The following is a 26,975-nucleotide window of genomic DNA, read 5'->3' on the forward strand; positions in this document are numbered from 1 at the left end:
GATGAAGTCGGAGCATGATTTATTTATTGATTGTCTTCCTTATGAGTGGCGGTCGGGAACGAGCGATGGTCTTTTCCTACCAATCTATCCCCCTAGGAGCATGCGCGTAGTACTTTGTTTCGATGACTAATAGATTTTTGCAATAAGTATGTGGTTCTTTATGACTAATGTTGAGTCTGTAGATTATACACACTCTCACCTTTCCGCCATTGCTAGCCTCTCTAGTACCGCACAACTTTCGCCGGTACCATAAACCCACCATATACCTTCCTGAATACAGCTACCATACCTACCTATTATGGCATTTCCATAGCCATTCCGAGATATATTGCCATGCAACTCTCCACCGTTCCGTTTATTATGACATGCATCATCATTATCATATTGCTTTGCATGATCATGTAGTTGACATCGTATTTGTGGCAAAACCACCATTGATCATTTTTTATACATGTCGCTCTTGATTCATTGCACATCCCGATACACCGCCGGAGGCATTCACATAGAGTCATATTTTGTTCTAAGTATCGAGTTGTAATTTTTGAGTTGTAAGTAAATAAAAGTGTGATGATCTTCATTATTAGAGCATTGTCCCATGTGAGAAAAGGATGATGGAGATTATGATTCCCCCACAAGTCGGTATGAGACTCCGGATGAATAACAATAAAAATAAAAGAGGCCAAAAAATGAGAGAAGGCCCAACAAAAAAATGAGAGAAAAGAGAGAAGGGGCAATGCTGCTATCCTTTTACCACACTTGTGCTTCAAAGTAGCACCATGATCTTCATGATAGAGAGTCTCCTATGATATCACTTTCATATACTAGTGAGAATTTTCATTATAGAATTTGGCTTTGTATATTCCAGTGATGAGCTTCCTCAAAATGCCCTAGGTCTTCGTGAGCAAGCGAGTTGGATGCACACCCACTCAGTTTTCTTTTTGAGCTTTCATAAACTTATAGCTCATTAATGGGCATCTCCATAGCCCGTTGATACACCTAGTTGATGTGAGACTATCTCCTTCTTTTTGTCTTCTCCACAACCACCTTCTATTCCACCTATAGTGCTATGTCCATGGCTCACGCTCATGTATTGCGTGAAAGTTGAAAAGGTTTGAGAACATCAAAAGTATGAAACAATTGCTTGGGTTCTCATTGGCATTGTGCATGATTTGAACATTTTGTGTGATGAAGATGAAGCATAGCCAGACTATATGATTTTGTAGGGATAAGCTTTCTTTGGCCATGTTATTTTGAGAAGACATAATTGTTTTGTTAGTATGCTTGAAGTATTATTGTTTTTATGTCAATATTAAACTTTTTTTGAATGTTACGGATCTGAACATTCATGCCACAATAAATATAATTACATGGGTAAATATGTTAGGTAGTATTCCACATAAAAAATTCTGTTTTTATCATTTACCTACTCGAGGACGAGCAGGAATTAAGCTTGGGGATGCCTGATACGTCTCCAACGTATCTATAATTTTTTATTGTTCCATGCTATTATATTATCTATTTTGGATGTTTCATATGCATTAATATGATATTTTATATGATTTTTGGGACTGACCTATTAACCTAGAGCCCAGTGCCAGTTCCTGTTTTTTCCTTGTTTTAGAGTCTCGCAGAAAAGGAATACCAAACAGAGTCCAAATGAAATAAACTTTCACGATGATTTTTCTTGGACCAGAAGACACCCAGGAGACTTGGAGTGCAATTCAGAAGAGCCACGAGGCGGCCATAAGGGTGGAGGTCGCGCCCAGGGGGTAGGACGCGCCCCCCGACCCTATGGGCCCCTCGGTGACCCCTTGACCTAGATCTTCCTCCTATATATTCTCAAATACCCCAAAAACTTCGAGGGGAGCCACGAAACCACTTTTCCACCGCCGCAACCTTCTGTACCCGTGAGATCCCAATTAGGGGCCTTTTCTGGCATCCTGCCGGAGGGGGATTCGATCACAGAGGGCTTCTACATCAACACCATTGCCTCTCCGATGAAGCGTGAGTAGTTTACCACAGACCTACGGGTCCATAGCTAGTAGCTAGATGGCTTCTTCTCTCTCTCTCTTTGATTCTCAATACAAAGTTCTCATCGATGTTCTTGGAGATCTATTTGATGTAATACTCTTTTGCGGTGTGTTTGCCGAGATCCGATGAATTGTGGATTTATGATCAGCTTATCTATGCATATTATTTGAATCTTCTCTGAATTCTTATATGCATGATTTTATATCTTTGCAAGTCTCTTTGAACTATCGATTTGGTTTGGCCAACTAGATTGGTTTGTCTTGCAATGGGAGAAGTGCTTAGCTTTGGGTTCAATCTTGCGGTGCTCGATCCTAGTGACAGAAGGGGAACTGACACATATTGTATTGTTGCCATCGAGGATAAAAAGATGGGGTTTTCATCATACTGTTTGAGTTAATTCCTATACATCATGTCATCTTGCTTAAGGCATTACTCCGTTCTTTATGAACTTAATACTCTAGATGCATGCTGGATAGCGGTCGATGTGTGGAGTAATAGTAGTAGATGCAGAATCGTTTTGGTCTACTTGACACGGACGTGATGCCTATATTCATGATCGTTGCCTTAGATATCGTCATAACTTTGCGCTTTTCTATAATTGCTCGGCAGTAATTTGTTCACCCACCATAATAATTTCTATCTTGAGAGAAGTCTCTAGTGAAACCTATGGCCCCGGGTCTATTTTCCATCATATAAGTTTTCAATCTACAATTCTAGTTTCCTATTTATTTTCTTTGCAATATTTACTTTCCGTTCCATAAACCAAAAATACCAACAATATTACTTTACCATTTATCCATCTATATCAGATCTCACTTTGCAAAAAACCTGAAGGGATTGACAACCCCTTTATCGCGTTGGCTGCAAGTTGGTGTTTGTTTGTGCAGGCGTTCGGTGGCTTGTTGCATTATCTCCTACTAGACTGATACCTTGGTTCAAAAGCTGAGGGAAATACTTACTCTACTTTGCTGCATCACCCTTTCCTCCTCAAGGGAAAAATCAACGCAAGCTCAAGAGGTAGCAAGACCTCATATGCGTATCTATTTTATTACAAGTATTTTATCACAATTAGCTTGACTGATCTGGTCAAAAGCTGGAATTATTTCTTTGACAAAAGTTTGCTAGAGACTATCGCTTCAAGGGAGCTTTCCTCTTGCAGGTTCGAAAACCCAAGGTCATCCCTTTGGGGAAATAGGTGTGGGGGTACTTTCCGCTTTGTTACCGTGTCACTGAAAAGGATGTACCACTTTCAAGTATCTTGATGAATGCTTATGGAGTAAAGTTCAGGGTTGGATTGAGAAAACCATGTTCACTGCGCAAGGCGGTTCTGGTTAAATTCGTTTCTCACGCGGTTCCGATGTATCCAATGTCTTGTTTTAAGATATCATGGGGGCTATGTGAGCACCTTAATATGTTGATCACGAAATTTTGGTGGGGCAATAAAGATGGACAAGGCAAGCCAAGTTGGGTATCATGGGAGGGGATGACACAGCCGAAAGGGTGGGGGCCTTGGTTTTAATGATTTTGAGCTCTTTAATTTGGCTTTGCTGGCGAGGCAGGCTTCGCGCATCCTGCAAAACCCTGAAACCCTGACTGCGAGAATTCTGAAGTCTGTTTATTTTCATTCATCGTCTATATTGCAGGCAATAGTAGGAAACCACCCATCTCAGGTTTGGAGAGCTATACTAGAAGGGAGGGACATCCTAGTCCAGGGATTGATTCGACGGATAGGCGATGGGGAAATGACAGAGATCTAGAGCCATAATTGGTTACCTAGAGCTAGGATGATGATGCCCTATGGATGTGTTCTTGCCGACTTGCCTCATTGTGTATCAGAGTTGATTGATCCCACAACTGCCACGTGGAACAGAGCACGGGTCGAGGAGGTATTTATTCCAATAGATGTCCTGGTTATATTGAATATTTCTTTGTGTACAAGAAATATTAGCGACTTTTGGGCATGGAATCATGACAAGAATGGGGCATTTTCAGTTTGGTCGGCATATAGAGTGATGACTGCCACTAAATACCGTATAGAAGCTTGGCTTGAGGAGAGAGTTGGGTCGTCTAACTTGGGATAGGAGGAGGCGTCATGGAAATCATTGTGGAAAACACAAGTCCCAGGAAAGATAAGGATATTTTTATGGAGATTGGCCAAGAATTCTTTACCCACGGAGGATGTATGGTGTCATTATAATATGTCTACAACACCCGCGTGTGGTCTGTGTGGGATGGAGGACTCATGCCGTCACTCTTTGTTAGAGTGTTCGATGTTGAGGTACATTTGGGAATTAGTGGACGATGATTTGGCAGAACATATGATGGCAACCAATGAACCAAGTGTGAAACAATAGTTTTTTGGAATGATGGATTCACTGTCCCATGAAGTGTTCGTTAAACTAGCTATAACTCTATAGGCTACATGGTGGGCAAGAAGGAAGGCCCTGCATGGAGCATTTCAAAGCCCACCATCTATGAACCTGTTCGTCTTCAATTTCATTTCGGAGTTTGGAGTTATTTATCTAAAAGCCTCGAAACAACGACATCACGGGACAGAGGTGCGGCAGGGTCCAACTCGTATGGCGGCGCCACCGTCAGGTTTTGCCAAAATCCACATAGATGCGGGTCTTGCTAGATCAGGTATATGAGTTTTTGTGGCAACAGTTCGCAAGGATTCAAATGAAACTTATTTAGGCTCATCCGCACTGGTGATCCATGGTGTTCAAGATGTGATTACTCTCGAAACAATTGCTTGCAGGGTAGAATTATCTTTGACCAAGAATCTTCTTCTCCATGGCTGTATGATTGCCACAGATTCAAAGCAAGTAGCAAGGGACATCCAGAAGGGAAGTAGAGGGTCATATGGTCAAATTATTGCTGAAATCAAATTGAGAGCTTTGAATTTTATTTGTAGGGGCGAGCATCGAATAGCGAAGCCCATTCGCTGGCCAAATTTTCTCATTCGTTAGGTCGCAGGCGTCACATTTGGTTAGGTCAACCCCATGATTTTTTATCCCAAACATTGTGAAGTTTGAGGAGTAAAGCTTTGGGATATTTATAAAGTCAAAGTCCGTAACATGGTTTTAGAAAAAAAAACTCTACAAATACTGGGGTGCCAAACTTATCCTAAGGCTATATTTGATAATAAAGTTTCGTACAACCCCAAGTATTGAAAACTAAAGTATATTAACCTATTGGTGCAAGATATTGCAGTTTTTATATATCAAAGTATTTTAAAGTATCAACAATACAGAAGATCTGTTTGGCTAGCGCCGTGAGTAACAACGTAAAAAATGCTGGCTAGCCGTTGAAAACATGAGTGTTCTTAAAGCTAGCTAGCCGGGCGCATGCAAACTGTTAGCTAGCTAGTTGGGCGCATGCAAACACTAGTATTAGCTCATATGCATAAACTGAACCGACATGCACAAGGCTTGTAGATTTCCTATTAGAACGCTCAGCAACACGATGTAGACGTCTTGATCATCATGGGTGGACCTGCGCATGAACGGCTTGGCCTTCTTTCACGACATGGCCACTTTCTTCCAACAATCCATAATGTGCTTCTTCTTAGAATAGCTTCCGCCGCCACCGTGGCCAGGCAAGAGTACGGATCGGTGCGGCCGCAGAAGTCAAGGTCGATCACCGATGCAAGAGGTGGGAGAAGAAGAAGAAGAAGAAGAGGGAGACCCCTTTGTTTTCGCTGTTGTCATCCACCGACGGAGACATCTTCGAAGGCAATACGGTGGCTCAACGTGAGTTGTTGCAAACAGTCATCGAAGAATAAAATGATCGAAGTGTGATGGGCTCGTTTTTTCACCTGCTATGTTTTGAAAAAAAGAGGTTCAGGGTTCTTTTTTAGACAGAGAAAATACTTTGGTTTTGGAAATACTCTAATTTTAATACCTCAGTTTTTATTTGTGACCAAATAGGTCACAGTAATTAAAACTACAGTAACTAGAAAATTGTCTGATATTATCAGAATACTTTGAAAATACTTTGCTATCGAGGCCTAAAGCAGTAAAGCTCCTTTTCGCTTTCCCCTTTCTTTCTCCCTGCTTTATAACCCGAGGTTCACCAGAAGCGGCAGCGCCACCAAAAATTCTCGCCATGAGGTTGGGATCCATGCCGGTGCTCTCCCTCTTCGTCAACGCGCTCCTCCTCTTCGTCGTCCTCCAGTCCGACGCGAATGCGTTCGCCACCCCCACAGGTCAATCCATCCAGCATTTATTGCTCATTTCTTCAAAATGCAGGATTCGATCTTGCTTTCTCCGCTCCGCTTTACTTACTTCATTTTTCTTTGCGGGGGGCTTTACTCACTTCGTAGCGGCATTGATTGCAGATAACATCGTGAGGCAGCTATCGTCGGTGGTGAGGTGGCCACGCGGTTCTCCCCCCCACTCGCCCAAGCAGTCCTCACACCCCCAGTATGGTGAGTGGGCGCCAGCTAGTTGTTGATCCTGCCCCGTTTCGAGGGTTTGCTTAGTTTGTTTGTTGAAGATTAGCGAGCATTGCGAATTCGGGAGAGCGGGAGAGAGATGCGATTCTATTTGGCTTAGAAGTTTGTTGTGCTTCTTATCTTGGTGTAAGATGCGCAGCTGCAATTTAGTGACCGATTTCCATCTAACCTTCTACGAGTAATTACTAATAGTACACTGAATGGAAGTACGAAATACCTGTGGTAGAAGAAGTGGGGGGAGGCTCGACAGAAGCTAATTATTTCTCTAGATCTCATCTCCTTTTTCTATATTATACAGGCCTTTGCATAAATATTGTCAGGTTGTTCTTGTAAAGTTCATAGCTCTTTAGCAAATAGCATGTTTTAGTCTTGTCATTTTACTCTCATCTCTGGCATGGCTCGGTTTTTTCAACAAACCAGTACGGCGACCTAATATTTCCTCTTTGATTGTAGGGTCACTCAGTTTGAAAGCTGTGCAAAATGAATTTGTTTGTATCTTTGTGATGTACGTAGTAAACATCTTTTCATTCTTGGCACACATATATTGATTTTTTCTCATCAATAAATGAAAGATAGGAATAAAACAGGAGCAGCTGTACTAACCATAATATTCTCATATGGGTCAAACATTTTGAACATTTCCTAATATTTGTTTGTCTCGATGACATGTGAAACTCTTAAGCCCAGATTTATGCTCATGTTTAGTCCTCATTCTAGGCCTGACCTGAATTATCTGGCAAGAGTTAAACTGATTCAGGTTTAACTCGTTTGCAGTCACAGCTGGTGAATGTGGGTTATAGTGGCTGATGATATTTTTTGTTCTTGCTTGAGCTTAATCTCATGGTTATGGTATTTATCTGATTTGGCAGATGGGAATGTAGCAGTGCAATATGAGAGTGGCTACTTTGTTGAGACGCTTGTTGAAGGAGACAAGCTCGGTGTCACGCCCCACACCATTAGGGTGTCCTCAGTTGAGGGTGGAGAGCTTCTTGCAGTAGACTCAGCACATAGCAACATTGTGCGAATAACCCCACCATTATCTGAATGTATGTTTTTCTCTTGCTGTCCACAGTTCAATGCTTATATGGTTCTCTTCAAGTACTTCTGTGCACATTTAGTGGGGCTTCTGTATGGTATGAAATCAGTTGGGCTTTCTGAAGAATGGCCATGATTATCCTCATAGTGGACCATGTCATCTTTTTAAAGAAAAACACAAACTACCAGATGCAACTTTTGGACCAATTTCTTGAACATATCAGTGGATTATCCAAAGTAACCAAGAAGTATGCAAATTGTGATGATGTCAAGGATCTGTGGAAACGTATCTAACCGCGCGGGGCCACATTTTATTTATATTGCTTACAAACTTTAGTTACAAGGAAATATGTTTAAACTCCTGACCTTTATAGATTTGTCCGGTAGCTAACAAAGGTGAGATCCTATTGTTAGAGTTATATTATAAGTCATGTACCCCTTTGTATTTATCCTGTTGTATAAGGGGTTTCCTGCATATGTTTCACATCTGTACATGTATATATATCGGCCTATGGCCTCATGGGAATACAAGTTGCTTTCCTAACATGGTATTAGAGCTTTAGGTTTTTTTTTCGCACGCGCAACTCGTGCTCCTATCGATCCACGCCCTCGTCGATCTCCCTCCTGCTCCAGCGCGCTCGAACTTCTCCAGCCGCCAGGGGCGCCCGGTTCCTCCCATTGCTAGGTCCTCCAGCACGCCAGGGGTGCCTGATCCCCAGGGCTCCCGATTCCTCTAGTCGCCAGGGGCGCTCGCCTCCTCCCGATTCCTCCAGTCGCCAGGGCTGCCTGATCCAGTCGCCAGAGCCCGATCCAGTCGCCAGAGTCCAAGCCGCGCCTAGCCTTTCTCTGGATCCAGCCGCGCCTGCCTTTCCTGCGATCCAGCACTCCCGGCGGCAGCCTGGGTGCCAGCGCCGATTTTCCTGCAGCCGTCCCCTGCTGCTAGCGACGGCTGTCTGCGGTTCTCGTCGGGATCGTCTCGTACTTGTTTCCTAAAAAAATGTCTGCTGCATTTGGCTATGTTGCTGTCCCTCGCTGTCCGGTGATTTTCGATGGTACTAACTACACCGAGTTCACTGGCTTTATGCGCATTCACATGCGTGGCATCCGTCTCTGGGGTGTTCTTTCTGGTGAGGTCTGCTATCCGCCACGTCCGGTTCCTCCGGTGGCCCCTACTCCGCCGACTCCACTGGTTCTTGCTCCTGATGCTAATCAGGCCGCCAAGGATGCGGCTAAGCTTGCTGATGAGGCTGCTGATCGTGCTTATGATGAGAAGGTTTTGGCTTATGAGGAGGCTCTTCAGATTTATCATGGTGCTCTGTCTGCTTACACCCAGTGGCTTGATGATGATGCTCGTGCTGCAGCTGTTCTCACTGCTAGTGTTCTGCCTCAGTTTGCTTCTGAGTTTCTGGGTCTTCCTATTGTCTTGAGATGTGGACCTGTCTTCGTCAGCGCCTATGTTTTAAAGGCGTCCCTAAGGCGACGCCTAGGCGACGCCTAGGCGTCGAAGCGCTCCCCCTCCGCTTTGGAAAATCGACCGCTTTGGGCGCCTAGGCGTCCAAAGTGCCCGCCTAGGCGTCGCCTAGGCGCCAAAGCGCCCCCCCTCCCTAAGGCGGTAAGGCGTCGCCTTAAAAACATAGGTCAGCGCTATCAGCCCTCTGGTGATGCCTTATACCTTTCTGTGGTCCGTCAGGAGCATGCTTTTCAGCAGGGTGACTCTACTGTTGATGACTTCTATGCACAAAATTCTGCTATCTGGCGCCAGCTTGATTCTCTCCGCAGTGCTGGTTGTCGTACCTGCCCTTGTTGCCAGGCTGTCCAGGCCAATTTGGAGTTTCATCGCGTCTATGAGTTCCTGTCTCGGCTCCGTAAGGAGTTTGAGCCCCGGCATGCTCAGTTGTTTGCTCGCGGCCGTATTTCTCTCATGGAGGCGCTTTCTGAGATTCGTGCTGAGGAGACTCGCTTACGTGGTGCTGGTTTGCTGGAGGTTCCCTCTGTGCTCGCTACTCGGCTCCTACGCCACCTGCTGCACCGACCCCTTCTCGCTCGAGTGCACCGCCGCTCTTGCCCACTCCTTCTGGAGGCTCAGGTCGCCCCCGTCCACATTGCGACTACTGTAACAATGATGGTCATCTTGAGTCTCAGTGCTACACGAAGAAGAAACACCTGCGCAAGGCGCGATCATCATCTTCAGGGACTTCGTCATCCACCTCGACAACTTCAGCCATTGCTTTGACTGAGCAGGATATTCTGAGACTTAAGCGTCTGCTCGCGGCTTCAGGTTCTTCTTCGACGGGTATTGCTGGTTCTGTGACTGATGCTTCCCGCACTGAGCAATCACCCTCTACACAGTCAGGTACATCCCCATGGGTTCTGGACTCTGGAGCTTCTTTTCATATGTCTTCTCATTCTTCCATTTTGTCCTCTCTTCGCTCGCTGGATTCTCCTGTTCATGTCCTCACTGCTGATGGTATTCCACTTTCTGTCGTTAGTAGAGGCACTCTTACCACTCCTTACTCTGTTCCTGATGTTGCTCGACTTACCATGATCTATTTTCTGCTGGTCAACTTACTGATTCTGGTTGTCGCGTCATCCTTGACGTTGACTCTTGTTCTGTCCAGGACCGTCGCACGCACACTCTGGTTGGGGCTGGCCCTTGCCGCCGTGATTCTCAGGGTCTTTGGGAGTTGGACTGGCTTCATGTTCCTTCTGCTGCCACCACTATCGCCAGTTCCTCCGCTTCAGTCGCCTCTGTTACTGGTTCCTTCAAGCAGTGGCATCATCGACTTGGTCATCTGTGTGGCTCTCGGTTGTCGTCTTTAGTTTGTCGAGGCCTTCTGGGGTCTGTCTCAGGAGATGTCTCTTTAGAGTGTCAGGGTTGTCGTCTTGGCAAGCAGGTTCAATTACCATATTCACATAGTGAGTCAGTGTCTAAGCGTCTTTTTGATTTAGTCCATTCTGATGTATGGGGTCCGACTCCTTTCGCTTCGAAAGGTGGTCATAAATACTACATTATTTTCATAGATGACTTCTCTCGTTACACATGGCTTTATTTCATGACTTCTCGTAGTGAGGTGTTGTCTATTTATAAGCGTTTTGCTGCCATGGTTCATACTCAGTTCTCTTCACCCATTCGTGTTTTTCGTGCTGACTTTGCTAGCGAGTATATCTCTAAGATGTTGCGTGGTGTTCTTGCTGAGGAAGGCACTCTCTCTCAATTCTCTTGTCCTGGTGCTCATGCTCAGAATGGTGTGGCTGAGCGAAAGCATCGCCATCTTCTTGAGACGGCTCGTGCATTGCTGATTGCTGCCTCTCTCCCGCCTCATTTTTGGGCTGAGGCCGTCTCCACCTTCACCTATCTTATCAATCTCCAGCCTTCCGCTGCTCTACAGGGTGGTGTTCCTTTCGAGCGTCTTTTTGATCGTTCTCCCGATTATTCGATGCTTCGCTTGTTTGGTTGTGTTTGCTATGTTCTTCTTGTTCCTCGCGAACGCACCAAACTGACCGCTCAGTCTGTTGAGTGTGTCTTCTTAGGCTACAATGATGAGCATAAGGGCTATCGTTGTTGGGATCCTATCGGTCGTCGGATCGTATCTCTTGAGACGTGACTTTTGATGAGTCTCGTCCCTTCTACCCACGCCCATCTTCCTCGACCTTTTCAGTGGAGGATATCTCTTTCCTCACTTTTCCTGACTCACCTATCACCCCCGTCGAGCCTGTGCCTATTTGTTCCGCTCCCTCTGCTTCCCCACCTCTAGTCGATTTGCTGCCACCATCTTCCACGGTCTCCTCGTCTAGCATGTCACCGGATTCTACACCTTCATCTCCGGCGACTTCTTCGTCGCCACCCCTCGATTCTACCTTGGCAATTCCTCCTTCTATTGTTCCATCTTTTCCTCAGTATTACACTCGTCGTTCACGTCCTGTGGATGCCTCCGTGGATGTGTCGTCATCTTCCTCTCAGCCTACTTATGGCTTGCGTTCTCGTCCTCGTCCGCCTGTTGATCGCTTTGGATTTCCCATCGCTGGTGCTGCTGTTCTTAAGCCGACTTCTTATCGTCAGGCTGTTGTTCATCCTGAATGGCAGTTTGCGATGGCAGAGGAGATTGCTGCTCTTGAACGCACTGGTACCTGGGATCTTGTTTCCCTTCCCCCCGGAGTCCGTCCCATCACTTGTAAGTGGGTCTACAAGGTTAAGACTCGCTTTGATGGTTCTCTTGAGCGTCACAAAGCTCGTCTTGTGGCTCGTGGTTTTCAGCAGGAGCATGGTCGTGATTATGATGAGACTTTTGCTCCTGTGGCCCATATGACCACTGTTCGTACACTTCTTGCCGTTGCCTCTGCACGCCACTGGTCTATATCTCAGTTTGATGTTAAGAATGCTTTTCTTAATGGTGAGCTGCGTGAGGAGGTGTACATGCAGCTACCACCTGGGTATTCTGTTCCTGATGGCATGGTCTGTCGTCTTCGTCGCTCTCTCTATGGCCTTAAGCAAGCCCCCCGTGCCTGGTTTGAGCGTTTTGCCTCTGTGGTCACTGCTGCTGGTTTTTCAGCAAGTGCTCATGATCCAGCATTGTTTATTCACCTTTCTCCTCGTGGTCGGACTCTTCTCTATGTTGATGACATGGTCATCACTGGGGATGACCCCGAGTATATTGCCTTTGTAAAGGCCCGTCTTAGTGAGCAGTTTCTTATGTCTGATCTTGGCCCTCTTCGCTACTTTCTTGGGATTGAAGTCCCTTCTACCTTTGATGGCTTTTTTATATCCCAGGAAACGTATATCCAGGATCTTCTTGCTCGTGCTGCTCTTACTGACGAACGCATTGTTGAGACTCCTATGGAGCTCAATGTTCACCTCCGTGCTACTGATGGTGATCCCCTCCCTGACCCGACGCGTTATCGTCATCTTGTTGGCAGTCTTGTCTATCTAGCTGTCACTCGTCCGGATATCTCTTATCCGGTTCATATTCTGAGTCAGTTCGTCTCCGCTCCCACATCGGTCCACTATAGTCATCTCCTTCGTGTTCTCCGATATCTTCGGGGCACAATCTCTCACCGTCTATTCTTTCCTCGCTCCAGTTCTTTACAGCTTCAGGCTTATTCGGATGCTACGTGGGCTAGTGATCCTTCTGATCGCCGTTCACTTTCTGCTTACTGTGTTTTTCTTGGTGGTTCTCTCATTGCCTGGAAGACGAAGAAACAGATTGCAGTTTCCCGTTCGGGTGCCGAGGCTGAGTTGCGAGCAATGGCTCTTTCGACGGCAGAGGTGACTTGGTTACGGTGGTTACTTCAGGATTTTGGTGTTTCTGTCACTACACCGACTCCGCTCTTATCTGACAGTACAGGTGCTATTAGCATTGCGCGCGATCCTGTGAAGCATGAGCTCACCAAGCATATTGGTGTTGATGCTTTCTATGTACGTGCTGGTGTGCAGGATCAGGTTATTGCTCTTCAGTATGTGCCTTCCGAGTTACAATTGGCGGATTTCCTCACGAAGGCCCAGACTAGAGCACAACATGGCTTTTATCTCTCCAAACTCAGTGTTGTTCATCCACCATGAGTTTGAGGGGGGGTGTTAGAGTTATATTATAAGTCATGTACCCCTTTGTATTTATCCCGTTGTATAAGGGGTTTCCTGCATATGTTTCACATCTGTACATGTATATATATCGGCCTATGCCCTCATGGGAATACAAGTTGCTTTCCTAGCACCTATAACTAGCACAATTTTTTTCTAATATTTCCTCTTAAGTGGCGATGCTTGACTTACTGTCACCAAAGAGTACCTTATTGCAACTGGATTTAGGGCATCCTTGAAGAAATTGGTCTCGTCTGTTCAAGTAGTATGAAATGCACTTTGATGTACAAATTAACTAAGAGCATGCACATGTGCCTAAATGAATATAATTTATACTCCCTCTGTTCCAAAATAGATGACCCAACTTTGTACTGACTTTAGTATAAAGTTGGGTCATCTATTTTGGAACGGAGGGAGTATGTTGTAAGCATAGTTCCAATAGTTTGGCTAATGGGAATGATATTACAATCTCTGCAGATAGCAGGGGAAGGCTAGTTGCTGGTTCTTTCCAGGGGCATGCAGGTCATATCGATGGTAAACCTATTGATGCAAGATTCAAACGCCCCACTGGTGTTGCTGTGGATGATACAGGAAATGTTTACATTGCTGATACAGCAAATCTGGCAATTCGAAAGATTGGCGAGTCAGGTAAGCTAATAGTTTAATAGTACAAGGTCATCCATTTGTTTTGCTTTAACAGTTGGTGGTTGAAATTTCTGTGTAGGGGTGACCACTATTGCTGGTGGAAAATCCAATATCCCAGGGTATAGGGATGGTCCCAGTGAAGATGCAAAGTTCTCTACTGATTTTGATGTTGTATATGTGAAGAAAATGTGCTCTCTGTTGGTCATTGACCGTGGGAATGCTGCCCTTCGGAAAATCGTCCTTCCGCAAGAGGACTGTACTTACCAGGATGCCGCATTCCTATCTTCAGGTTCATTATCTTGTTTACTCGTTTCTGTTTGTTATTCTAGTGTACACAGATGTTTTTCCTAGGAGAAGTTTTAATCCCATTTATTATTGAGATTCTTCAAACCCTTTGTTGGAAAGATGGTTTCCTGGACTGGGACTGGACATGTGAAAATAACTGAAACATTTTTAATAGGAAAGGGATGCACCTTGTTTTAAGGACATGATTTGATCATGTGAGTCTTTTGTTATGTTGAGTGTTGCACTGATACTGTTTGGAAGGCCTGTGCTAGAATTTGGTTTGATCTTGTAGTCCGAAAGTATCAATACAGGAGAACAACAGAGATTGACGCTGGAATGGAGAATTGAGTTAGGGGGATTAGAAGAACAGAGAGGGTATTGTGTACATAGTGAGCTTGGGGAGGAGAAAGCCAAGGCCATTCTGTGCTGCTTGCCGCCTTCCTGTGCTGCTACTTCCCCCTTTTGCAATCATCGGTTTAGGCCACAAGCCTATGATTGTCTAGCCCACAGTTCAAGTCTACCAAGCCCGATTCTTCTCTAGGATGCATATTTGACGTTCCCTCCCTTGAAATGTGGCATTAATGCTGCATTGGGAGATGAAACCAGCCGACCTGGAAAAGCCGGATCACCCCCGCATCGTCCCATGGCAACGCTAGCGGTGCTCTCGTGCCCCCACCTCCCGAGCCGCTAGCAGTGACTCAGTACTGTCTTGCAGCTGGATCTCCCCTTTCTACAATGGTGGTTTCACCGGTGGCGCGCCACAAGGAAAGGGCAAGTGCTTGCGAGTCAACAGGGCTTTGCACGGGGGGGAGGGGTGTGGTAGCGTGGGAAGTCGTCCGGCAAGGGCCGGTTCTCTTGGCCGTCAGGCCACCTTTAAGGGGTAGTTCTGCGATGGCCGGATTCAGGGGATGAGTGTCTTTGTTGGGCCTGGCACACCACCTACCGCAACACTTGGGCGGAGGAGTGGCGCCATGGGGTGGGACCAAGAGCTATGCTAACAGCGACTACTACGGGGGACAGTGGCGTTGTAACCTGCAGGATTGCTGCGACCGCTATGTTTGTGATGCCGGAACCGGTACGTAAGGAGTAGCAAGGCGGGCTAATCTCAGGGCATGGCACCGCCTTTGCGAGCTTGCCGGAGGCACGCATGGAGCCACCGCCCAATATCGTCCTCAAGGGCTTGATGGTGCTCCAGGCATGCGGATGGATTCAATAACAACAATGTGTGTACTCCGGATGAAAACCCACAATCTGACGAAAAAGGGTTACCCCCGCTTTATATTATAAAGCAACGACCACAACACAAAGTAACAGTAGCAAGGATCCGGAGACCGGCCCGAACACGCACACACACACAAGTACGAGATACATAAGTCTTGCTGGGGGAGCAACACAACAATCCCCAAAATCGAGCATCAAGCATCATAAGCTAATTCGGCTCTGAAGGAGGGGGGCGGCGGGGGGAGTGGGTGACATGATCTCGAAGAGATTTGCTATAAACAAGGATATCATCAAAGTAGACCACAACAAATATACCAATGTAAGGGTGAAAGACATGATTCATAAGACACATAAAAGTACCCGGTGCTTCCGATAGACCCATAGGCATGACTAGCCACTCATACAACCCAAACTTGGTTTTGAAAGCGGTTTTCCATTCATCACCCTCTTGTATGCGGATTTGATAGTAACCACTCTTAAGATCAATTTTGGAAAATATAGTGGCACCACTAAGTTCATCAAGCATATCGTCAAGGCGTTGAATGGGATACCTATAACGAACGGTGATAGCATTGATAGGTCTACAATCGGAGCACATGCGAAAGCTACCGTCTCGTTTTGGCACAAGAATGACCGGGACGGCACAAGGGCTCAAACTTTCACGCACATGTCCATGGTCTATGAGATGCTTTACTTGCCTTTGTATTTCTTTGGTTTCTTCGGGGTTGACGCGGTAGGGAGCTTTGTTCGGAAGCGGTGCTCCAGGAATGAGGTCGATGCGGTGTTCAATGCCTCGTAGTGGAGGTAGTCCCGGAGGTAGCTCGTCGGGGAAAACATCATGAAATTCCTGCAAAAAAGAAGACAACACTAGAGGAAGGGTGTGAGAAGTGTTAGTTTGTGGTGCATTGTCCTTGCACACGAGGACGTAGTGTAGGACACTAGATGGGTGCTCACACACTCCTCTTATCTCACTTTTGGTGGCAAATAGGACTAAGTTCTTCTTTTCGCTCATCGTGGAGGTGTTCGATTTGGGCTTGTGGCACTCACTCTCTTTTTGGTGGCTCGCTCCCTCACTATGATCTCCACGATGGGTGGCTTGCTTGCTGGCGATCACTTGGCTTGGTGACATTGGACGGAGGACGTACTCCTTGCCCTTCATCTTGAAGATGTAGTGGTTCGTTCGGCCGTTGTGGATGACTCCTCTATCAAATTGCCATGGGCGTCCAAGAAGAAGATGGCAAACGGTCATTGGAACGACGTCGCACTCCAAGGTGTCTTCGTAGGCGCCAATTTTGAAGGAGACTTGTACTCGGTGCTCGACTTGGATGGTGCCGGAGTCGCTAAGCCATTGCACTTTGTATGGATGTGGATGCTTCGTCTTGGGCAATTGGAGTTTGGAGCAAAGTTCTTCACTTGCGAGATTATGACAACTCCCTCCATCGATGATGACCTTGACGGATCGTCCATTGATGCCGGCCTTGGTGTGGAATATGTGGCATCGTTGGTCTTCTTCTTGGTGATGTTGGAGAGTCAAGACTTTGAAGACAACAAGGGCGGGACTTGAATCTTCATCGCAAAAGACTTGTTCCTCTTCATCGTTCACTTGCCGGTGCATGGCGACTTGCTCGATGGCGTCCATTTCTTCTTCACTCATTGAGTCATAAGTGCCGTCGTCGTTGAGGATCATGGTCCGCTTGTTGGTGCACTCATAGGACTTGTGGCCTCGGCCTCCGCATGTGAAGCATTTGAAGGAACTTGTCTTGACGGTCTCATCGGTTGGAGTGGATGATGATGAAGCTCTTGGCTTGAAGTTGCTCGTCGTAGGAGGATGACTTGGAGTTGACGAAGCTTTCTTGGAACTCGACTTGTCGATGTTGCTAGTAGAAGGCTTGGTAGACGGCGTTGGAGTCGTTGAAGCTTGGTTGTTGGAGAAACCGTATGTCTTGGAAGAGAACTTGGCATACTTGAAATCATCTTGCACTTGGCGTTCCGCTTTGGTAGCTTAATGCACTAGCTCGATGAGGTTCGAGTATGGTTGGAAGTCGGCGATCTTCTTGATAGGATGGTTGAGTCCATTCAAGAAACGTGCCATAATTTGCTCATCATCTTCCGTGACATTGGCTCTTATCATTGCAATCTCCATTTCCTTGCAGTACTCTTCAACGCTTTTGGTTCCTTGCTTGAGTAGTTGGAGTTTCTTGAAGAGGTCGCGGTTGTAGTAGGTAGGCACGAAGCGTGCTCTCATGACATCCTTCATTTGCGCCCAAGTAGTGATGGGTGGTTCACCTCTTGCCTCTCGGCGCTCGATAACTTGTTCCCACCAAATGAGGACATAGTCTTGGAACTCAAGGGATGCCATCGCGATCTTCTTCTCTTCTTCATAGTTGTGCAAACGGAAGATTTTGTCGACCTTCAATGCCCATGAAAGGTACTCTTCGGGATCGTTGCTTCCGTTGAACTTGGGCATGGTGAACTTGAGCTTGCCATAGCGTTGCTCTTCATTGTGTTGGGGTCGGGGATGATGACGCCCATGTTGTAGATGGTTGTCAAGCTCGTGTCGCTCTTGGTGAGGAGGGTTGTCAACCTCATGTTGCTCTTGTCGTGGAGGATTTCCATTGTCTTCATGCTTTTGATGAACTTGGTGTTCTTGGCGAGCTTGTGGAGGAGCTTGAGGAACTTGACGATGCACGCGAGCTTGAAATCCCCGTTCTTGAATTTCTTCGCGAAATGCTTCTTCTTGTTCTCGAGCTTGTCGGCCTCGGTTGGCTACGGCTCTACTTGAATCTTGGAGGGCTTGTTGCGCCGCAAGTGCTTGAGCTTCACGGAGTTGTTCTTCTTGGCGTTGTGCCTTGGCATCTTGTGCAACTTGGTATTAACGCGCTCGCTCTTCCTCTTCATGTTGGCGTTGTCGTTGCTGTTCTCGTGCTAGCGCAAAGGCCTCTTGAGTTTGACGTTGTCGGGCTCTTGAGAGTCGGTGTCGCGTAGGGGATTGAGGCTTGCTTGATGTTCGTTGCGCGCGGCACGGCGTAGAGTGTTCGATGTCGGTGTACTTGAGCCGGAGAGGGTGAAGTCGGAATGTCGACTTGAGCGGGTCCTTCTTGATGAAGATGAAGTGGAAGAAGAGCGGTTGAGCAAGAAAGCGCGAATTTCGTCCATCCTTGCGTCATTCTCTTGCTTGTGATCGTCTAGCTTGTGGTCGAAGTAGTCCCTTGTACGTTGCTCGGAGAGTCGTAAGTCGGCGGCGAGGTTGTCGATGAGTTCACTCATGGCTTGTTGCTCTTGATGCAAAGCACGTTGTGCACCAAAGAGGTGACTCTTGGTGACGTAGGAGTTCATGTCATCGTCGTGCTCAATGAAGAGTGGGTTGGTAGAAGCACTTGGCCTATCCATCATTCCAAGATACACAATGTGAGTGGTAGAAAGAGAAGAACGAATACCAAATGTATCTTGACCGAAGTTGAAAGTGGATCGATGATCACTCCAATGTAGGACAAGGAAATAACACAATTGGTACTATCTCTTGTCGGTTTCTCACACCTACACAAGTAAAAGCTTATGGTGGAGCTTGGTTAGGATGGTGGCACAAAATTTGATGCAATTGTAAGTGAGCTTCAATAATGTTGGAAAAGATTCGCAAGATGCAATGTAACAAGTAGACCAAGTATATAAGGTAGACGGAAACACACACGCAAAAAGATAAGTGGGGTTGGGCAACCAAGGATGAGCCAAAATGTGGAATCCACGAAAATGCTCTTGTTGCACAACACTAGAGAGACGCTAGCACGATTGCACAATAGGCGGATACAAGAACTTGTGCACAACCTACTTAGCAAAAATGCAACGACTTCTATCCCAAGTATGCTTTATGCAAGGTGTTTCTATGATATGATTCAAGATGATCGAGTATGACAATCTTAATGTTGTATGATGCGATGGTTCTTGCTTAAAAGCTTTTTTCTTATCTTTCCTCTTTGCTTAAAAGCTTGTTTGGCTCTTTGATGTTGGAGCTTTTTTCTCATGCAATGCTTGACGAACCAAGATAGCAATTGTGTATGCAATGACAACTTTGTGACACCAGAGACGATACCAATATATGCAACAATGATGTATGTATGCTATGGGAAGTATGATCACTAATGTGCACAAGTCTTCTTGCCGGCAATACTCAATGGCTAGTCTCGATGGGTAAGCAACGCAAAGGAATAAGGCTATGATGGCTATCAATGTAATGGCAAAAATAATGTATCACGATACCAAGACAAGGTTACTGGGCTTGCTTCCGGTATGGTGTCAAAATGGTGGCACGAATACCAAGGTGTAGTTGAGGTGGCCGTTGTTGATGACGCGTCTGTGGCGAAGATGAGCGGCGGTGATGTCGATGTTGAACCGTACCTAGGTAGCCGAAACACAAAAGGATACTGAACCGCAACTCAAATTCTCAAAGCTCGAAGTGGCAACACGTGTCGGAGTGCGAAACGGGCCAAATGGTGGTGGTATGCGGAAGTGGTGATGGTGTATTGGTGGTGGGAGTGCGTATGCGGAAATGTGGGGCGGTGGTGGTGACTAAACTGAAAAAATTCAGTTTCATCAGGGAACTCCGGACGTCCGGTGGGGAGCGGTCGTCCGGTCGTCGGACGTCCGGTGGCTAGCGGATGTCCGGTGCCTGGGCACTGCTCGGGCACGGGAAGAACTTCACGTGGACAGGGTGGATGAGGTGAAATTCGTCGATTGAGGGCGATTTCGTGGATGGAAAGTGGTGGAGACAAAGGGGAAAAGCTAGATCCACTCAAAACAAAGCAAATCCATGGATCCAAACCAACAAAATCTCAACACACTAACAAATCACAAAAAAACATTGGGGCTATTTTTGTGGGGAATTTTTGAATTAGGACGAAAAACAACAAAACAAGGCTAGCAGCACAACGGGGAGGCTCCGAAATTGTGATCAACATGGCTCATGATACCAAGATGATGTGGGGTAGAACCCTAATCGCCCGATCTTTCACGGAAGGAGCGGAATCCCGCGAAGAACACGAGGGGGAAACGAGGGAAAACACAAGGGAAACACAAGAGAATCACTAAACCAACACAAGAAAGTCACACATGTGCTAGATCCTTGAATACATAGGGTTCACACGGTACACGATCAACCAAGGACGATACAAAGGTAACGGTCTTCTCCGTGAGGAGGTCTTGATGTTCTTCCCTGAAGAGGGGTCTTGAATCCGCTTGGGGGATCTTCCCTAAAGAGGGGTCTTGATGTTCACAAAGTATCCGTATGAGGTAGTAGCCATGTCTCATGTGCATCAAAGTGGAAATGTGAGAGGAGAGATGTCACCTCGGTTTCAAGAGCTCTTGCACGTGCTCGTGTCATTGGTCCAAGAGGTGTCGTAGGAGATGTAGTTGGGTCCATGGGGATGGCCTTGGGATGCTCCGCATCAACACCCTTGTTGGGGTTGCGGCCGCCCATTCCCGAAGGGAGGTACTGGGGTTGACGCTGGGGGGGGGGAATGTGAAGGTTGTTTAAAGCCAGCCGATAGGCGAAAGAGAATCCAAAAGTTTTGTTCTGATCTGAGTATCGGCGAGGAGACGAGCCGAGCAGCTGGCTAGTGCCCGCCGACGAGCGGGACCAGCGGTCACGCGGTTAGGAGCGGCGCTCCCGGCCACGCCAATGGTCCGGGGAGTGGGAGCGGTCCCGGGCACGAGGGTCGCGTCTGTTGGAAGCCCCCTCCATGGCGGCTGCCTTGCCCTTGAGAGCAGCCGCACGCAGCTCGGCCTCCCGCTGGCTAGCCGCAGGAGAGGGGTGGCGGCCTTTAGAGCCGCAAGGGTCATCCCTTTCTGCTGCCCGCCGCTTGGGCCGCGGCCCTCCATCATCGGCCTCATGAGCCATGAGACCGGGCGGGGGCGGGGAGGAGTAGGGAAGGAGAGAGGGATCTGCAGGTGGAGGCGGCGCACGGGAGATGAATGAAGCAGAGGAGGGACGCGCGTCGGGTTGGAACCCTAGTAGAGGGGCGGCCTCCATAGGCCCCAGCCTGGCCAGTGGACGCGCCGGCCCAACTGGCAAGGCCACCGACGGTCTAACCTGTCCCGCCAGGGAGCCCACTGAGTTCCCCCTAGTCGGGCCTGCAGCCAGGCCCACTGAGTTCCCCCTAGTCGGGCCCGCAGCCAGGCCCACCATGCATGACAGCCCCCCCCCCCCCCCCCCCGACGCCTGCGGCCCAAGCAGCAAGCAACGGCCAGCCCATCTCGCACCACCGCGAGAGGGGAGGGTAGGGTTTCCCCTGTACGAATGGGATAAGGTGGCGCGGCGGCGCCGGCCGGTCAACCTCGAGCACGGCGATCAAGACGGCGTCCGAACCGGCATGGAATGCCTGGAACCAACCCCCGCGAGGCACCGGAAACGTCCCCAACCGCAGCGCTGCTGGAGAGGGGATCGCCGGAGCTGCACCGCGGACATTCGACGCGATGGCAGCGAGGGCATCGGGCGCTACCGCCCCGATGTCCGCCCGGCGCGCCACACCCCACGCGCGTGCACGGGTACGCCGCCCACGATGCCCAGCATCGGGCCCCCGAACCAGAATCGAGGAAGGCAGGGTGGGGAAGAACGTACCTGAGCCACCGCCGCCGTTGCAGGGAGGTCAAGCTCCGGCCGTAGCCGCGAGCTGGACCCCGAATCGCCGCGCACCAGGGCGAAGATCAGCCGCCGTCGCACCGGCATCCTTGCGGTTCTCCTTCGCCCAATCAGCCCACCGATGGCCCGTCCGCGAGAGGGAACAGGGGAGGGCAAGGACGAGCGGCGGAGTAGGGGGGACGACGCCATGGCGGTGGACGCGTGCAGGAAGGGAACACCGGGAGGCACCGGCGAGGGGGGACGCGGGGAGGCGACCGGCCGAGGTGCGACTCCTCACCAGAGCACGCCATGGGGGGTCGAGTCTCGAAACTATTCAAAACCCACAATCTTCCCTTTCAAGCTGGATCAGACAATGTCGGTATGCGGGCGTTGTGTCCTTGACTCCTTGTTGAAGATGTTGGCTTGAAGCTTGTCTTCGGGAAGAAAATCCAATGTTCGACCTTTGGTAGGACTGGTCAACTTTGGCGCATGTACGACAATACTTTCTTTAAGGCTTTGTCTAGGAGTAGCATATTTCCATTTAATTTGGTCACATACATAGGTTTTGTGGAGATCCTGTAGCAAGTCAGATCCATTTTGGTTGGGCTCGCCTTTTTTTTAAAGCCGATTCATTCGGCATCGAGGCAAGGCTTCGGACCTTCGGTTGGCATTCTTAAATAATAAATAATATATGACTGTGTATCAATCAACACAGAGGCTAGGGGTGCTACCATCCTTTTCGAAGAAAAAAAACTTACCCCAATCAGCTTGAGCTTTTGGGTGAGCTGGCCGGTGCATGCAATTCTACATGGTATTAGATTCTACATGGTATTAGAGCCAAGAGGTCCCGAGTTCAAGCCCCGGCTGGCAATTTAAATAAAAAGATTGCAGCCCACGTTTAGTCTATGTGTAGGCCCGAGGAAGCCACTTGTGAGGGAGAGTGTTGAAGTATTGCACACTTCTCCCCGTCAGCTGCAGGTCCTTGCTGTCCAATGTGAACCAACCACCAGTCAATAGCATTTGGTGCACATCCTTGGCAATGAGGGCATGTACGATGGTGCTGTCTTAGGAGTGCCATGTAGGATAAATAATGAGGTGGAAGAGAGAGAACTCGTAGGAAAAGGCTTGTCTTCTCATGATCTCTTAGCACAATATGTCTCACCACGTTTTTAGGAATAGCTAGTTATTGAAGATAAGGCTAAGATATGACCCATTGTAGACGTCTTTTTTTGTCATCTCTAAATTACATGCATGACTTAAAATAAGACTATCTTATCAACCGTTGTGCATGCCTTGAGACCGAAAACCAGATTATTATGCCTACCCAGTGTACTTCCCAAAAATAGCTTAGCCCGAGCCCTGAAGTGCTCCAGGTCTGAACTGAATTAGGACTGCCTCCAGTCCTCAGTTGAATTCATTCTAGCAAGAGCATGTACGATATCAAACTTTCTGTGTGCTTGCTGCTCAGGGTAGGAAATTCGTTCAATCTTAAACAACTTTCATGCTGCCACTGCACATATTGTGCTAACACCATGCCTTGGCATCAAAATTCCAAGGATGACCTAACAGTCTAGCACGTGTTTGACTGATCAGCAGCAAGACCCGACCCCAAATAGGCACCCTTCAGGGAGCAGTGTTCTTGGAGGCTCTGGCTGTACATGTCCTCAAAGGGCCTTATGCTGAAAAGTGATGCATAATAATGACACCCCATCTCAGCAATAGTCTGTAAATATTTTTCAGCGCAATATATAGTCATATCAATTTGAAATCTTATAACAGTAGCATAACAGCAATTTATCTGATGGGTCATATGGTCGATGGAATCGTTGACCTTTTATCCTACCTTAACTATGATAAATTGATAATAAGAATGGTTGGATTTATGGTTAGTTTCATGCTGATTGTCCCTGATAAAACTGCCGATGCTGATCATTATTTCAGGTCATGTGGTACTTAATGCAACTGTGTCGAAATTAGCACTTGAATAGATTTGATCATTGATATCACATTTTTTCCCCACAGATATCATACTGGTTATTGGTGCCGTTGTGGCTGGATATCTCTTTTCTGTGGTACAGCACGGATTTGGTTCATCAACTTCTGAAAAGGTATCTTATCTAGTATATTGGGTTTCAGTTGTCCATGAAGTAGAATTTTTCACAGGGAATATGTAGTTTGGTGTTCTTGGATTTTTCTTTGATGTACTTTTAATTGTTAAATAGCAGAGCAGACTGAAACAGCAAATCTCTTAATTCGTTTTCTCAAATGAAACCGCTGCTTACTAAAGTAAAATTCGATGGCAATTCAGATAGAAGCATCTGAAGATGGTAAACAAGAGAGCAGCACTGCAGGAAAGCCACCTTTGGTTGTGGAAAGCCTTGAAGAGGAACCAAGTGCGGGATGGCCGTCTTTGGGGACACTTGTTGCTGATCTACTGAAGCTTGCTGTTGAAGGTGTGGGGAATCTTGTCCTCAACATTGCCCCGCTACGCATGCAACCTGTGAAGAGAAAAACAGGCCTCACTCCTCTCAAAGATAGGCCTGTGATGACCGAGGACAGGGAGGAGAACCCAGTAGCCCAGAAGCTCAGTAGCACCCCAATGATAACCGAGACGCGCCATGCTCCTAGTGCTGCTAACGAGACTCTGGCAAAGGCTCAGAAGAGCATCAAATCATCGAAATTCAGGGATTCTACTCTCTCAAGCAAGCACAGGTCCACCAAGAGACAGGAGTACGCTGAGTTCTACGGATCAACCGAGACACCTCAAGCAAGCGCAAAGGTCCCAAAAGACCGGCTCCGCCACCGTCATCGGGAGAAGAGTGGGGAGGTTACCTATGGGACTGGGCATCCAGAGCCTAAGCCCTCAGAGATGAAAGCGGCAGACTACAGCGATCCGAAGTATGATCACTACAACATGAGAAGCAAATATGGTGCTGACAGCGGCTTCAGGTACTGACTGATGGAAGGGCTCTCGTCATTGTGCCTACAGCCTTCTTACCGTCATGCCTAGGGTGTCTTTCGACGTCCCCAGTGTACTAAAAGCACAAGGATGCTGCTTATGGGTCACTGTCTCGCCCTACTCTCCGCCCGCAAGATGTGGCAGGTAAAGTCAGTCTAGCAATTTAGGTGGGGGTAGACGTACGTCGTAAGTAGGTAGTATGTATCGATTTCGGCAAGCCGGATGTAATTTTCGCAGATAGCAACTTGTAGTTGTAGCCAGTAAGAGCAACTCCAACCGGGCCACGCCCGACTATGCCCGTTTGTGTCTGCGCCGACAAAAACGATGGCCCAACAGGGAGACCCATTTTCACTATGAGATTTCGGCAAGCCGGATGTAATTTTCGCAGATAGCAACTTGTAGTTGTAGCCAGTAAGAGCAACTCCAACCGGGCCACGCCCGACTATGTCCGTTTGTGTCCGTGCAGGGAGACTCATTTTCATTTTGTGTCCGTGCGGACTCATTTTCGTCTCAAATTTAAGACATATTTGGATCCGAAGCAAATACAAAGCAGACGTTTTATATGTTCCTTTCGTCCACCTCTGTCCGTTGCCGGTCCTGTGTGGCCCACCTGCCATCCATTCACACAATTTTTTTTCTCTCTTCTTTCTCTCTCGCACCCTGCCATGACGCAGGAGTCGCCGCGCTCGCCCTGCTCGGACGCCGCCCTGCTGCCGCGCTTGCCCTGCCGTGAGCAATACGTGCATCCACGCGAGCGAGCTAGCTAGCTTCGCTGCATGGGTGTAGGCCCGTGCATGGCGCCCCACGCGAGCTAGCCAGCTAGCTTTGATGCACGGTGGGCGCCGGCTCGTGGCCGCGCTCGAGCCACTCGCATCGCCCTGCTCGGACGCCGCCGTGCTGCCGCGCTTGCCCTGCCGTGAGCAATACGAGCATCCACACGAGCGAGCTAGCTAACTTCGCTGCATGGGTGTCGGTCCGTGCATGGCGCCCCACGCGAGCTAGCCAGCTAGCTTTGATGCATGGTGAGCTAGCCAGCTAGCTTTGATGCATGGTGGGTGCCGGCTCGTGGCCGCGCTCGAGCCACTCGCATCGCATGCCTTTCCGCACTTCCGCCATGGCTCGGGAGCTCGCGTGCATACCTCGGCCACGTCGCCGCTCGCGTCCGACCCGGCCTCGCCCTGTCACGCAGCCGCAGGAGCTCGCCATGGCCTCGTCCCGCCATGCAGAGCGGCCGGCCCGTATGCAGCAGCAGGAGCTCACGCGCCCGTTTCAGCCTCGCCCCGCACGCAGCAGCAGGAGCTCGCGTGCCCGGCCATGCCCCGCCCCGCAGCAGGAGCTCGCCATGGCTCGGGAGCTCGCGCGCCCGGCACGGCCTCGCCCTGCCTGGCAGCATGAGAAGCTCGCGCTGCCGGCCCGGCCTCGCCCCGCATGCAGTAGCCGCTGGCCTCGCCCCGCGCCCGCCCGGTGCTGCTGCAGGCGGCCATGCTCGTCGTGCCTCGCCTCGCGCCACGCCCGGGTGGTGCTGATACAGCCGTCGGCCTCGCCTCGCACCCGCGCCGGTGCCCGGCCTCAAGAAATGCTTGTGCGGACATTCACAAAATGCGTCTGTCTTCTGTTGGGCACACCGATCGACCCAAACGAAAAAGCAAACAGGAACAGACGGACGAGCGACCCAAACGGATGAAAAGTGAACAAAATCGATGTCCGTTTGGGTCGACCCGTCGGAGTTGCTCTAAGTTTGACCTGTTATTTCCTAGCATACATGTCGGTTGGTTGCTCGAGTCAACCATTTCTATTTCACAACAGGTGAGGATATGATGAGATATGAATCCTCTGCTGGGGAACACAAACTTCTCCTTTTTTCTGTTCCTGTTGGATATCAGAAACCGTTCATCCGGCGTGATTGGGAGAAATTATCTATCCTCCGTTACCATTGGGGTTTAAGCACATGATCAAATCGAATGCAGCTGCTCTTGGTTCTCACCGAGCTGCCATGGTCGGTCCTGGTCCAGCATTGCATAAGCAATGGTCCATTCTCGAATTTTTTTGTCATTTTGTGTTGGGTCTATCCCGGACCCTTCCCCCCATTGCTTAACTGGTTTTGAAAGGGGCATGGGTCTAATTAACCCCCAAACTACCAAGCATGCCAAACATAATG

The 26,975-nt window shown here is 48.3% G+C and overlaps 1 protein-coding gene across 1 annotated transcript; it reads left to right on the plus strand.

The window, feature by feature from the left end:
* The first annotated feature begins 6,044 nt into the window (after nucleotides 1-6,044).
* On the plus strand, nucleotides 6,045-25,380 carry LOC123127431 (uncharacterized). Its single transcript, XM_044547131.1, has 7 exons — nucleotides 6,045-6,238; nucleotides 6,371-6,460; nucleotides 7,357-7,533; nucleotides 13,575-13,745; nucleotides 13,822-14,031; nucleotides 23,881-23,966; nucleotides 24,167-25,380. The coding sequence occupies exons 1-7, from the start codon at nucleotides 6,139-6,141 to the stop codon at nucleotides 24,812-24,814; spliced, it is 1,482 nt and encodes a 493-aa protein (XP_044403066.1). The 5' UTR covers nucleotides 6,045-6,138; the 3' UTR covers nucleotides 24,815-25,380.
* Nucleotides 25,381-26,975: the final 1,595 nt, after the last annotated feature.

The sequence above is a fragment of the Triticum aestivum genome, chromosome 6A (genome assembly GCF_018294505.1).
Source record: "Triticum aestivum cultivar Chinese Spring chromosome 6A, IWGSC CS RefSeq v2.1, whole genome shotgun sequence".
Taxonomy (NCBI): domain Eukaryota; kingdom Viridiplantae; phylum Streptophyta; class Magnoliopsida; order Poales; family Poaceae; genus Triticum; species Triticum aestivum.

Excerpts from the sequence above, each read along its gene's own strand:
- LOC123127431 (XM_044547131.1), top strand. The coding sequence starts at position 6,139 with ATGAGGTTGGGATCCATGCCGGTGCTCTCCCTCTTCGTCAACGCGCTC. Across the intron at positions 13,746-13,821 it reads TCGAAAGATTGGCGAGTCAG|GGGTGACCACTATTGCTGGT; the intron begins GTAAGCTAATAG and ends ATTTCTGTGTAG. Across the intron at positions 14,032-23,880 it reads TGCCGCATTCCTATCTTCAG|ATATCATACTGGTTATTGGT; the intron begins GTTCATTATCTT and ends TTTTCCCCACAG.